Source organism: Otolemur garnettii, unplaced genomic scaffold (assembly GCF_000181295.1).
Source record: "Otolemur garnettii isolate 467f Iridium unplaced genomic scaffold, OtoGar3 scaffold00100, whole genome shotgun sequence".
Lineage (NCBI taxonomy): Eukaryota > Metazoa > Chordata > Mammalia > Primates > Galagidae > Otolemur > Otolemur garnettii.
In genome coordinates this window covers 6,725,942-6,741,078 of record NW_003852495.1, presented here as the reverse complement: position 1 = coordinate 6,741,078, position 15,137 = coordinate 6,725,942, and the positions used below count along the sequence as shown (strand labels likewise).

The 15,137-nt window shown below is 42.5% G+C and overlaps 2 protein-coding genes across 2 annotated transcripts in view; one reads left to right on the top strand and one right to left on the bottom strand.

The window, feature by feature from the left end:
- Positions 1-7,500, top strand: part of LOC100946233 (zinc finger protein 420-like) — a 27,858-nt gene extending 20,358 nt beyond the window's left edge. The window contains exon 4 of the mRNA XM_003796102.3: positions 5,264-7,500. Within this exon, the coding sequence (XP_003796150.2) occupies positions 5,264-7,191 (1,928 nt within the window). The 3' untranslated portion in view covers positions 7,192-7,500. The remainder of the gene's footprint in view (positions 1-5,263) is intronic.
- The window catches only part of LOC100944645 (zinc finger protein 850-like), a gene marked incomplete at its 5' end in the record, with an annotated part of 127,647 nt that overhangs the window by 97,581 nt on the left and 14,929 nt on the right, over positions 1-15,137 (bottom strand). The window lies entirely within an intron of this gene.

The following is a 15,137-nucleotide window of genomic DNA, read 5'->3' as shown; positions in this document are numbered from 1 at the left end:
CCACCTTAGGTGTATGTGGCTGGCTCCTTAGCCGCTTGAGCCACAGGCACCGAGCCCTCTTATAGTATTTTAATAAGGGAATCTGTATAAGTTAAAACTTTTATGAGTGATTTTCCCACTTAGATTATCACTTTATTCCCTGTATGCCTCACATCACTGGAAGATAACTGTCTTTATATCTCTGGACTCTTGCTTTTTATGAAAGCTTTAGGAAGTCGTTGATTAGTATGTACCCCCATAGGACCCCAGTTGCATGGGGAAAAGACTATGACTTGAGAAGGAAAGCAAGGGCTTTTCAAGATGGTCTCCCTAACGAATTCCACCTAAGCCCTGCTTCTTTCTTTCCCTGTTGGTCTTTTCTTTTTTCTCGAGACAGATGCTCACTCTGTTACACTCAGTAGAGTGCCATGGTGTTATAGCTCATAGCAACCTCAAACTCTTGAGCTTAAGCACTTCTCTTGCCTTAGCCTGCTGAGTAGCTGAGAGTACAGGTGTTCCCCACAACGCCTGGCTATTTTTAGATACGAGGTCTAGCTCTGGCTCAGCCTGGGCTTGAACCTGTGACCTCAGGCAGTCCACCTTTCTCAGCTTACCAGAGTGCTGAGATTAAGTGTGACCCACCACACCTGGCTCTCCCTGTCGGTCTTTTATTGTAATTCTTCTGACTTTCAAAGGCGGAAATGGCTTTTCCTTTTCCCCAGTGACAGTGTATTTATGTAACTTGGGATTTAATTCCATTCTAGATTTTGTTTTTTAAATTTAGATATATTATTGTCTGGATTCCTTAAAATGTCTTCATTTATTTCAAATGTATTATTGAAGGGCTGTTCTGTGCCAAGGGCTGTAGTAAACATTGGGAAATAATGATCTCTTAGATAAGGTTCTGAATGTACCAAAAGGTATATTCTTATGGGAGAAATACAAATAAGGAAACATAATTATATGAATATATATGTGCATGGAGGAACATATATTAATAACAGGTAGCAATAAGCAGTGTAGAAAAAGGCAAAGAAAGGCAGGCAAAGAATAATGGGGAGTCGGAGTCACCTGTTTTAGGCAGGTGTATTTTGGAAGAAGCCTCCTTAAAATGGTAATATTTCAACAAAGATTATTTTCACCACTTGAATTATTCCACTCTCATTGTGAGAAGTACAGCAAGAAGAAAAGGCATCACTGACAAGTAGCAATATTTTTTTATCTTTTGTTGAACAAAGATTTGACTGAAGTAAGTGCATGAGTCAGGACAGTATCTGGGATAACTGTATGGAGTAGTAAGTATAATGGCCTCAGGGTAGGGTATTAACTTTGTAGGAGGAACAGAAAAACATTATATCTAGAGAAAAATGATAGAATAATAAGAAATAAGGACCGAATAGAATAAGAAGACTTGAAATGTTATTCTCAAAGGTATTGCCCTCTGACTCCTATCTGAAGAGGAAAGTAGGAAAAACCTTTACAATTCTCACAAATTAAATTCATAAAAGGTGAGCTTACAAAGATCATCGGACCCTCAAGGAAACAGGCTACAGATAAGTGATAGATAATCTGAAGAAGCAACATATTACATGGCAAAAATCTTTACATATTGGAAGAATTAGATATAGATAAAAAATTACTGGTGAGGACTCAGTGCCCATAGCACAGTGGTTACAGTACCAGCCACATACACCAAAATTGGAAGGTTCGAACCAGGCCTGGGCCAGCTAACCAACAATGACAACTGGAACAAAAAATAGTCGGGTGTTGTGCCAGGTGCCTGTAATCCCAGCTACTTGGGAGGCTGAGGCAAGAGAATTGCTTAAGCCCAAGAGTTTGGGGTTGCTGTGAACTGTGATGCCACAGCACTCTAACCAGGGTGACATAGTGACACTGTCTCAAAAAAAAAAAAGAAAAGGAAAAATCTGGTGGCACCTGTGGCTCAAAGCAGGAGGGCACCGGCCCCATATGCTGAAAGTGGCAGGTTCAAACCCAGCCTCGGCCAAAAAAAAAAAAAAACTGGTGAAATGTTTAAAGAATAAAGAAATTAAATCCACAAAACAACAAGTAATAGATTTTTGTAAAGGAAGAGATTTGAAAGAAAACCAAGCATATTATTTCTAAAGGTTCTATTATTTTAAAAATAATCATTAAAAAAATTGATAAATTTGGCTACATGAAAATTATTCTCTTTATCAAAAGACATCATAAAGATAATAAAAGACAAACCATGAATTGAATGACAGTACTTACAATGCATATAAGCAACAATGGAATTAGTTTCCAGAACATAAAAACCTACAGACTAATAAGAAAAAGGTAAAAAAGAGTATTGGAAAATTTGATAGAAGTTAACTTATAGTCAGTTCAAGGAAAAGGAAATGCAAATTAAAAGCACATGATAAGATTCTTTCACATGCTATAGATTGGTAAAATTTAAGAAGTTTGATAGTACTAAGCATTCCCAACATTTGGAGGCAAAAGTGTTCTATACCTTGCTATGCATAATAGCCAAAATGGTAACAATTGAAATTTCCACTGTCTCATGAATGGATGACTAAAACTTGGTATATTCTTACAATGAAATATTATTCAGCAATAAAAAGGAATGGAGTTCAGATACATGGTACAACATGAATGAACCTCAAAAACATGGCAAGTGAAAGAAACCAGACACAAAGGGCTACATATGCCATGACTGCATTTCTATGAAATATCCTCAGTTGGCAGATCTATAGAGACAGAAAGTAGGTAACTGGTTACCCAGCACTAGGAGGTAGGAGGGGAGAAGAAGAAGAATGAGGAATTGGGAAATGGAAGTGACTGCTAATAGGCACAGATAGCTTTTCTTTTGGAGTGATAAAGTATTAAAAAATTAGATTATATTGGTGGTTGCACAAGTCTGTGAATATACTAAAAGCCATTGAATTGTGCACTTTAAAAGACTGAACTATAAGTATGAATTCTGTCTCATAGATCTGCTTTTGTTCTTTTTAAGTGATTTGTATATATCTTACTGATGGCAGGATCAATTGGCATAAATACTTTGTAATACAAATAACCATGTATGGAAATGGTGTCCAAATTTATATGCACTTTAGAAATAGCTGAGGTTTAAAAATTCCAAAGGCCAGGCCATAGCTCATACCAATTAAATCATGATCTCTGAACATGGGACACAGTATTGTTATATTTTGAATGTCCCTAAGTTGTTCAAATATTTAGACATATTTGATCACCACTGCAATATGGTGTTATCTGAGAATTTTTTTTTTTTAATTTGAAGGTTTACTCCATTTAATTGTTAGTAGCAATATGCCTGGATTTATTTCTCCTCTATTTTATTCTTTTTGTTTCCTCTTTTTATGTTCCACACTTTTTTTAATCCTCTTTTCTTAATTGATATGGCTACAGTCTTGTGTTTTGCAACTCCATGCCCCCCCCCGTTTGTATATAAAACTAAAAGTATATAAAAATGTACACTATTTGTATACTTTTATTTATTCTTGGAGAGTCTCACTATGTCACCCTCGGTAAAGTGCCATGGTGTCACAGCTCACAGCAACCTCAAACTCTTGGGCTTAAGCGATTCTCTTGCCTCAGCTTCCCAAGTAGCTGGGACCACAGGTGCCCACCACAATGCCAGGCTATTTTTTTGTTGCAGTTGTTTAGCTGGCCCAGGTCGAGTTCAAACCCACCACCCTTGGTGTATGTGGCTGGTGCCGTAACCACTGTGCTACAGGCACCGAGTTATTTGTATACTTCTAAAGGTTATCTTTGAATTTTTATCATGTACACCTAATTCCTTTTAATTACTTTGACTTTAATCTCTTTGACTTTGAGTGATTTTTAAGTTTGAGCCTGTCAACTTCTTTATTTTTTTTTTTTTTTTTGAGACAGAGCCTCAAGCTGTCCCCCTGGGTAGAGTACCGTGGCATCACAGCTCACAGCAACCTCCAACTCCTGGGCTCAAGCGAGTCTCCTGCCTCCGCCTCCCAAGCAGCCGGGACCACAGGCGCCCGCCACAACGCCGGGCTATTTTTTGGTTGCAGCCGTCATTGTTGTTTGGCAGGTCCGGGCTGGGGATTCGAACCCGCCACCTTAGGTGTACGTGGCTGGCGCCTTAGCTGGTTGAGCTATAGGCGCCGAGCCAACTTCTTTATTTTTATATTAACTTTCACATGTCTTCAGTCAGGTATCTTGTATAATTTGCCCAATTTGTATATTTTGGTTTAAATTACTAGAAATGTATATTTATGATTTAGGAACAGATGATTGAGATGTGAAGAATGAGAAAAAGCAAGTTCTTTTCCTTATACAGCTTTATATAAAGCTAGTCTTATACAGAGCTTTCCAAAGAGATAGACTGTGCTATAAATGTAAGTTGGAAAAGGCCTTATAACTTTCTCAGAGTTGAAAAGAATCTCGTTTAGTAAATCATGAGCAAAACTGAGAAAGTCCAGGAGAGAAATCAGATACATAAACAGGAAATAGACTCTTGTAGGGGTCAAAAGCATGGAAGAATGTGTATTTTATTGTTTCAGTTGGAAGGTATTAAAAAGTTATAATCAAGGGCAGCGCCTGCGGCTCAAAGGAGTGGGGCGCCAGCCCCATATGCTGGAGGTAGTGGGTTCAAACCCAGCCCCGGCCAAAAAAAAACTGCAAAATAGTTATAATCAAATACAGTAAATCATGATCTGAACAGAAATCTGAATCAGATCGTCAGAAGTATTGAAAGTAGAGATGCTCCTGGTTTTCTTCTGGTTCATCTTTCTGCAGTATCTTGACACCTATAATTTAAAGAAGCCTCCTAGGTGGTTTTGATCCCCACCAAAGACTGACTTAAATTTTTTTTCTTAATTTTTTCCATTGTCTTATCAGGTGAATTTTCATTATTCTCTGAACTCTAAAGTGCTTTTTTTACATGGCAATACCAGATTGTTCTAAACAAATATATATTTTTTAACTCTAGATTGAAACATTACTGCACCATGCAATCTCTATAGTAGTTATTGACTGGGTGTGTGGGTGAAAAGAAATGTAGAAAAGAATAGAATAATATCAAATGGAATACAATAGACAGTACTTTATAAAACTGTATGTATAGTAGGTTGCGATGTAAAAGGTAGATATCAGTAGTTTGTGATGTGAAAGGTGCATATTAAACTATATTTTAAACACTTATGTATGCCTGTTATAAATTATGAGTAATATTTCCCTATTTTTTGGTTTCTGCTATGGATGTTCTATTTCCCTTTTTAAAAAATATTCTCTTATTTTTCAGACTTACCTTTAATGTATGCAAATAAGGACTTATCTCCAAAAAAGGACATTTATGAAATAGAATTATCCCAATGGGAAATGTCCAATAGACTTGAAAACAGTGATATTGAAGAACCCAACTTCAGAAATTATTTGGAAATCAAAGGCAAGGTGGAGCAGCAACAAGATTTTCAGAAAAAATATTTAATGCAAGGGATGATCACATATAACAAAATATCCACTTTCAACCAGCATACTTATTTATCTCAAAATCCAAGATATTCTGCAGAAAAACCCTATAAATGTGAGGAATGTGGGAAAGCCTTCAGACAAGCATCACACCTAACTCAACATCAGAGTATTCATACTGGTGAAAAACCCTATGAATGTAAGCAATGTGGGAAGGCCTTTAGTCGGGATTCACAACTCACTCTTCATCAGAGACTTCATACTGGAGAGAAACCCTATGCATGCACAGAATGTGGGAGGGCCTTTACTCAAAGCTCACAACTTATCTTACATCATAGAATTCATACTGGTGAAAAACCATATAAATGCGAAGAATGTGGGAAAGCCTTTATTCGGAGCTCACAACTCACCCGACATCAAAAATCCCATACAGGTGAGAAACCTTACGAATGCAAAGAATGTGAAAAGGCTTTTACTCAGAAAGCACAGCTTACCTTGCATCAGAGACTTCATACAGGTGAGAAGCTCTATGAATGTAAAGAATGTAGAAAGGTCTTTACGCAGAATTCAAAACTTGTCCTCCATGAGAGAATTCATACTGGTGAGAAACCCTATGAATGTAAGCAGTGTGGGAAAGCTTTTATTTGTAGCTCACATCTTTCTCAACATCAGAAAATTCATAATGGGGAAAAACCATTTGAATGTAAAGAATGTGGAAAAGCTTTTTTTCGGGGTTCACTACTTGTGCAACATCAGAGGATCCATACTGGTGAAAAACCCTACAAGTGTGAAGAATGTGGGAAGGCTTTTATACGTGGCTCACAACTTACTCAACACCAGAGAATTCATACCAATGAAAAGCCCTATGAGTGTAAGGAATGTGGAAAGACCTTTAGTCATGGCTCTCTACTTACCCAACATCAGCGAATACATACTGGTGAGAAACCTTATCGATGTAAGGAATGTGGAAAGGCCTTTAATCGTGGCTCACTCCTTACTCGACATCAAAGGATTCATACGGGTGAGAAACCGTATGAATGTAAAGAATGTGGAAAAACCTTCAGTCGTGGCTCAGAACTTACTCAACATGAGAGAATTCACACTGGGGAGAAACCCTTTGAATGTAAGGAATGTGGTAAATCTTTTATTCGTGGGTCACAGCTTACTCAACATCAAAGAATTCATACTGGTGAGAAGCCTTATGAATGTAATGAATGTAGAATGACCTTTGCTCAGAGTTCACATCTTTCTCAACATCAGAGACTTCATACTGGTGAGAAACCTTATGTGTGTAATGAGTGTGGGAAGGGCTTTGCTCGTGGTTTACTACTTATACAACATCAGAGAATTCATACTGGTGAGAAACCATTTCAGTGTAGGGAATGTGGGAAGGCTTTTATTCGTGGTTCACAACTGACTCAACATCAGCAAATTCACAGTGGAGAGAAACCTTATGAATGTAAAGAATGTGGAAAGTCCTTTAGTCGTGGTTCACAACTTACTCTACACCAGAGAATCCATACTGGTGAGAAGCCCTATGAATGCAAACACTGTAGAAAGGCCTTTACTCAGAGCTCACATCTTTCTCGACATCTGAGAATTCATACTGGTATAAAACCATATCCATGTGAGGAATGTGGGAAGGCCTTTACTTGTGGTTCACAACTAACTCAACATCAGAGAATTCATATCAATGAGAAATCTTTTGAATATAAGGAATGCAGGATTGACATTAGTAATGGTTCACAAGTTTATATGTGAATTATCTGATTCTATAAGGTCATTGTATAGAGCTTTCTCTGGTTGTTCATTATCAGCAAAGAATTCTCACACATGTGAATATGGGAGAAGATTTGCTACATATAAGTCATCATCAGAGAATTTATATAGGGGTAAGAAATAATCCTTGTAGTGAAGCCTATCATTATTGGAAACCTATTAAACTACTAAATCAGAGAATAATTCTGTTAATACAGTAAATGCAGTAAGGTCATTAACCATAGCAGTTGTCTTTTTCAACATTCTATTTTTCCTACTATTTGATTTTCTTTGTTATATATGTCATGATAATTCACTTTGGCTTAATCATTCATAAAATAGACTTAATACCTTTAACATTACATATTAGATTCTTGGAAGTATTATGTAAGTTATTACATGTAAAATCTTTTGGAACAGTGCCTTGACATATCAGAAATATTGGCTATCTTTTTCACTAGTGTTTAGAAAATTTGCATGAGAGGAGAGGACTGTGATGGTAAAGAACACTGAAAAATCATTAACACTAACCCAGATCATTTGGGTAGGGCTCACAGTATGCTGTAATGAATGTGACGTATCTGTTATGCAAATTTGTGAAGGCACAGCACTAACAGACAGGCTGTTTTCCCTGAAATCCCCCTCATTACAGGGCAAAGCATGCATGGTGTGCCTAAGGGGACTGAAGCAGGAAAAACAGCTTGCACCAAGAATCTATGGAGCAGGCTGAGACCTTTGGACTCCTGATCAACAGTTTAGATTAAGGAAGTTAGACAAAAAGAGCTTGTTCTCCTCCATACCTGCCTCCCATATATTATATGGCTGTTTCAAAACTTTCCATATTTATGTTTTTGCTTACTCAACTGTTTACCTTTTGCTCTGTTCTTGGGGATGAGTGTCTTTTATCTTAACCACCCTGCTTGCATTTTTGCCCATGTATACTTGTTTGGAGCACAATAAAAGGAGCCAGTGGACTGAGCAGGGGGGATGCATAATCTTGACTTGCTCTCGGGCAGCAGAGGTTGTATGCCACTCTGACCTCTCAGGTTTTTATGCATTAAGTCTGTGTATAAGAGTCTTTCTTTCCCAGCGCCACCTCCCATCCCAAGTTATGGTCCACAAGAACCAAAACAACCATTCATACTGTAAAGTAACCTTCTAGATTTAATTTTTTGCTGTTTTTTGGAGACAGTTTCAGTATGTTACCCTCAGTAGAGTGTCGTGGTGTCACAGCTCACAACAACCTCCAACTCTTGAGCTTAAGTGATTCTCTTGCCTCAGCATCCCAAGTAGCTGGGATTATAAGCACCCATCTCAATGAATGGCTATTTTGTTGTTGTTGTTGTTGTTGTTGTTGTTGTCATTGTTTGGCAGGCCCTGGGCTGGGTTTGAACCTGCCAGCCCCAGTGTATGTCACTGCCACCCTAGCATCTGAGCTACAGGCGTTGAGCCGATTTCATTATTGAATTACAGGCATTAGAGAATTGGGGGGTAGTGTGATACGATTTGTAACAAAGTCTAAGGTCAAAAATCTAATAAATCTTCTAGGAAAATTTTTAAAGCTTGAATTGTACTGCTTTTTAAACAAACAGAAAATGAAATCTGAAATTACAGACTTACTCAATCAGTAATGGTAGAACTGGAGAGTATTGTGCCTTCTCCAAGCTGCACAGCAGGAACCACCAACAGTGTGGTGGAACTTATAGCCCTTTGCAAGGCCATGGCTCTTCCAGCTTGCAGATGTCAACCCACGCATCTCCCTGTGTTTGTGGACTGGTTTGGTGATCCTGGGTGTCAGGTTTCTTTCTGGTGAGTTGATTTTGGAGTGATAGAAGATAAAGATTGAAAAAAGAAATTAGAAGCTGGAGATGAGTAGAGACAATGCCACACATGGAGACAGATTATCCTCGCCTGTGGATAATAGAGGAAAACCTAGAGAGTCACATGCACAACCTCAAAACAGCCCAATGGAGGAACACTACAGAACGTCCCTGGCTCCCAGCAAAGGGCCTAGAGCCTACTTAGCCATCCTTAACTCCTAAAACACCCAGAATTCTGCTCAACTTCCTGGATGAAGCAGACCAAAGCCCAGAAAAATGTGTAACCATGGAGGGTTCATGGATGAAACATATCAAAGGTTAACAATTGAGGTTAGTAAGAAAAAAGTTAACTGTTAATGCCATCACTATTGACCAGTTGTTGAGTCAAGTTAAACACCAGGAAGTGAGGTTACTCAGGACAGTAGAAAAGGATGGGGTTGCCTCAGTGCCTGCAGCTCAAGTGGCCAAGGTGCCAGCCACATACACCAGAGATGGTGAGTTCGAATCCAGCCCAGGCCTGCCAAACAACAGTAACAATTACAACCAAAAAATAGCTGGGCTTGTGGGTGCCTGTAGTCCCAGCTACTTGGGAGGCTGAGGCAAGAGAATCAATTAAGCCCAGGAGTTGGAGGTTGCTGTGATGCCACAGCACTCTACCCAGGGCGACAGCTTGAGGCTCTGCCTCAAAAAAAAAAAAAGAGAGACAAGGGTGGGATTGACCACTAGCTGTCCTGCACACAGATTAACCAGACCTCAGCCACATTAGACAGGTAAGTAATGGTAGATTTCAGGGCTAAAGGTAGGCCTCTAGACTGCTCTTAAATCCAAGACAAGGATCCAAATTACATGGGCCCTACTAAACAAAATAAATTACAATGAAGAAAAATCACAAAAGGTCAACATGAAACCACTGACAAGGACACGTTCACCAGACAAAAACAATAGGAAATAGGAGGACCTAAAAATCAGAGATAAAGACAAGATTGAATAAAAAATAGAAGAAATATGACACATTGTCTAGTAGATGAGAAAGACAGGCCAAAGTGACAGCTTCTACTATTTAACTAGGCAGTGCTCAGATTGGCCATTGAGACCAAGGGTATGCCTGTTGGCACATGGCATAAAAAGCCCAATCTCTGATCATCAGCCTTGCCCTATGTGAAGGAAGAAAGAAAAGGAAAATTCATTCAGGAAAAGGATCCCCAAGAATGTTGTCCTGAATGAACTGGAAGATGTATTATATTGATAAGACAGACACAGAAAAAAGAAAAGTCTTAAGCCCATGAAGATGATTCCAGACAATAAAAGATGGAGATCCTACTATAGGTTGTGGTCCATGCAGGAGAAACCACTACCAACTGCACCTGGATGTAAGTGAAAGGATTGAAAGACACTATCCCTATGATATGCTCTCCTCTATCACTGGACTATGGGGAAGGTGATGTGAACATCATTTAAAAAATGGGAATGGAAAGAGCCTCACCTTCCTTGACATCAGTCTACAAATCTGCATGCCAAGCATGAGTTCTTCCTCAGGTTTTTGTCATCAACTGTGACATAGTCCTCTTAATGTTAGGAAAACCAGTCCCTTCCATCCATGAGGTTATTCTTACCCCTGACAGTCCAAATCAGCACCTCCAGCTCATCAAGGCCTACAACCCAAACCCCAACAGTAACCTCAAGGAAAACATAATTGGCCACACAGCTCAAGCCAAAACATGGCAGGGGCACACCAGAGGGAAAGACAACTTGAAATAAGCCCACTGGTGATGCATAAGACATTTCTGCGAGGAGACACCACACACACACCAAACAATGCCACAGAAAGAGACACACAAACACATTGACAGGTGGCTTCTGACATCTGGGAGAAAGCCCCATTGGTGTAACCAGCTCCCTGAGCAAGAAAACATCTTTTATTTGCTTCCCTATGTTTCAAGTTCCTAGGCCAGTAAAATTTGCTAACCAGAAATTTGTAACTATCTATTACCTTTTGAATTTCCTTCCCAGAAACGGCAGAATCTCTTTGCACCAACAAGATAACTACACAGCCTTCCAGGAACTGTCTATCATCAAAAGACAAGCAATAATCTACCACATATTGTGCCCAACCACCCAGTGAGCCCATGCACAAGGCTAAAAAGAATAAAAAAATTATATCCTAGCTCACCATAATATTAAAGTCATCACATTAGGAGGAACTTACCTGCATTTTTGTTCACACCAAGAATATGCTAAGATGATTTCTCCCTGTGCTTAAACAAACCCTGCAATACAACTCAAATGCAAAATTATGTTCACTCACCCATTAATTATTTTCACATCCAGAAACTCCACAGACTCTATTGTTCATAAATGAGGATAACACACAGTCCTCACTTCACTCTCCTAGCACATATCTAGAGCTCCAACAAAAACTTTCCCTCTTGAAAATGCTCCATGTCTGTGTAGAGAGCAACACCACACACCAGATCTGGGTGTGAAATGTCAAAAGAGAGCAGACCACAACCATGGGAAACCCAGCCCTTAAAGTCTTGGGATACACAACATTCAGGGAGACAAATCCACACGAGAAGTAATCACAGAGACAGGCAAGTCTGAGCGAGGCCCAAGGTGAACAGAGATGGGGCACACAGGGCAATTGCATCCCAGAAGGACAGATGGATAGAAGCACGTGTTTCAGAAGCAGGACTGGGCTATTCCAAGACTCATAAGAACTACAGGTCTGCTTCCAAGGGGTACTGAAGGTCCCAGGACAGCCAAAGAAAAGCAAACCATACCTGGGGAACAAAAAAAGATGGAGGATCTGCCACAGGCAGGAACGAAGGCTGGAGAAGTCACTCCCCACTGCCAAGTGGATGTGGTGAGTCAAGGAGAGCAAAGTGGAGACCAGTCAGAAAGGCTGCCATTGGATGGAAGCACAAGGGCCCCACCATAAGCTCTGCTGCCCAATCACTGGGCCACGGGGAGAGCAAAGCCTAGCATCAGAGGAAAGGGGGAACTCAAAGAGCCTCCTCTTCCTTTACTTCTCTCTTATCCACTCCTGCACACCCACAGGAGTTCCTCCTGATGTTTCTGTCACAAATTGTGTGACCTGCTCCTTCAATATTAGGGAAAACAGTTTCTCCCACTGAAGTGGTTCTTCCTACCCCTTCGAGTCCAACTCAAGCCCAACAGCTCAGCCAGGCCTTCACAAACTCCGAGAGCTGCAGGGAAAGCACATTTTACCTCGACTGTACACAGTTGGAGCTCAGACACACATGGGCTCAGGAGAGGGACAGCTGACTCCCAGGTGCTCCCAAATCACTCCTCCCACTGGACTCCCCTTCTGTCTCTCTCTCACAAACACTCCCCCCCACACAGAACAATGCCCAGGAGACACACACATTTGGTCACACGGGTGGCCTCTGAGGAGGAGCAGAGCAGCCCACCAGCCACACAGGTCCCCACAACATCCAGAGAGAGCCATATCTATTTCCACCCCCCAGGCGGGAGGCAGTGGTGGATTATGGATTCCGCTTCCACGGTGGATCCCAGAGGCCTCCACAGCATTTCTCCATCCCTGTCAGTGCTCCGCCCCTCCTGGGATCCCGGGCCCATCTCCTTCAGGGAATTCAATGTCTGACACCCACACTGGGTCACAGAAGGCTCCTGCTCCCCAAGCCTCAGGGACCCGGTACCTAGGCAATCTTGCTGGTATCACTGTGATGGCAGGCAGGTGCCAGACGCGTGACAAACGCATGAACAGTGGCAGCTGGGACTTGCCCAAGTCAGGATTGATGGCCATAGAGTCGTTTGCAGGTCCAGAAGGGAAATGCTAAGGGATGGAGACCCAGATACCGGCGGGGTGTCTGGGAGCGTGAAGGAAGCTTTGGCGGACCGAGGGCCCGACTTCAACCATCCTGTTCTCAGCATCTTATTGCAGTAGAGCTCTGGGTGGCTTCTGAGTGAAGGCCCAGCATCATAGCAGTGGCTGAACAGTCAGGGTCCTTTTGGGATTCCAACTCGGTGTGGAGAATGTGGACATGAATGTGCTCACAGGCTGGGGAGGATGAAATGTGGCAAGAGGCCATGTGGCCATTCAGGTACCTGAGGTCTCCAGAGTGCCCAAGGCAGGCCAAGGTCAGCTGAAAATCCACTGACCCATGCATGTGTCTACTACCTCTTGGGGACCTGGCCCTACCCAAGCCTGGCCCTGTTCTCAAAGCCCAAGAGCTCTAGCTTGACCCCACCACTGCTCAGCTTAGGAGGAATCAGTGACATAGCCGAGGGAAAGAGTGTGCAAAGGTGACACCAGGAGGGCCACATGGGGAAATAGCGTCTCTGGAGGTCAGCGAGAGAGAGTCAGGTGTTCCAGAAGCAGGTTTAGGCTATTTCCAGACTGACAGTGGAAACTCGTGGATTTCCAAGGGGCACTGAAGGCCCCAGGAAAGTGAAAGAAAAGCCAAGTATTCGTGGCACCACAGACGCCCTGGGCTGCGGTCCTGGGAATCTTGCCAGAGGCCAAAGAGCTCTCTGACAAGTGCAAGCCGCAGCCCCACCTGCTACAACTCAGGACCCTCCAACTCCTCCTCCCCCAACTGCACCCACCCACTCCCGAGTCCCTTCCACACAGTGAAAACTGTCAGCCAAAGAATTCTGCCATAGCATCCAGGCCCCATAGCCCGGCCCCCAGCAACACAAGGACTAAGTGCCTACCACCATCAACGAAAAGGAAAGCACACAGGACAGAAAGCACAGCAGCACATTGCTTAGAAAGGAAAGGCCAGCTACCCAGGGCTCCTCTCCTCCAATGGGAATCATGCAGCCCTCTGATTGGGCATTGACACCTAGACTTCCCCTGTTGGCACTAGGCCCGCAAAGCCAGATCCACGTGAAAGTCACGGGTGCGCGGAACTAGGCACAAAGTGGACAGAAGCAAACCTTCATGAAAGAGATCCCCAGGAATGCCACGGACGAATTTTACGGATTAGATTGAACCAGAAGGAGAAAAGCCTAGACCCACGAAGGCGATTCTAGACAAAAGATGGAGGACCTGCACAGGCTGGAGAAATCACTCCCCTCTGCTACGTGGATGTGGTGAGTCAAGGAGAGCAAAGTGGGAGACCCTCCAGAAAGGCCGCCGTTGGATGGAAGCACAAGGGCCTCACCATAAGCTCTGCTGCCCAATCACTGGGCCACAGGGAGGGCAAAGCCTAGCATCAGAGGAAAGTGGGGACTCAGAGAGCCTCCTCTTCCCTGATCTCTCTTATCCACTCCTGCATGCCTGCAGGAGTTCCTCCTGATGTTTCTGTCATAAACTGTGACCCAGCTCCAACACTGGGGAAAGCAATCCCTCCCACTGCAGGGAGAGGGTTCTTCCAAGTCAGCCCCCAGGTCACAAACCCAAACAGGCGCCTCAGGGAAAGCACATTTTCACTCGGACTGTACACAGCCACTCAGACATAGTAGGGGCTCAGGAGAGGGAAAGGTGACTTCCTCGAGGCCGGCTAGGGTGCTTAAGACAGGGACCTCCCACTGGACTCCCCTTCTGTCAGAGGACACGCATTGTTAGGGTGACCAGACGTCTCGCTTTTGAGCAATTTGTCCGCGTCCCGTGGCGTTTTAAAGAAGTCCCGATTTTTGGAAAGAATGCACGAAGGGGCAGAACAGGAAAGGAATATATGGTTTTTGGCCGCCATGTGGCTATTTCGCCAGAATATGAATTTTATATTATTTTTGTTAATTTTATAATGTTAAACTGTAATAATAACAAATAATTGTTGAGAAGTGATTATCGAGAACTGCTTATCAAAGTTTGCATTGTTGTCAGGCCCTACCCTGCCCCGTCCCCCAGCCATGTTGTCCCGCTTTACAAATGTTAAAATCTGGTCACTCTATGCATTGTCCTCTGTGTGTGTGCGAGAGAAATACACACCCGCACTCGCACAGAGGAAAACAGTTTTCATACTGGCGCTTCCTGAGGCTGCAGTCGTTTGGCCTCTGCGGGGACGCCCCCTTTGGAACAGAGCAGCCCACGGTCACACGGGCAGTCCCGCCCTCCAGATCTCTACAACGTTTGGGGAGAATCACATCCACCACCACCAACCAGGCAGGCAGAAGGCAGCTACGGATCCCATAGTGGGTCCC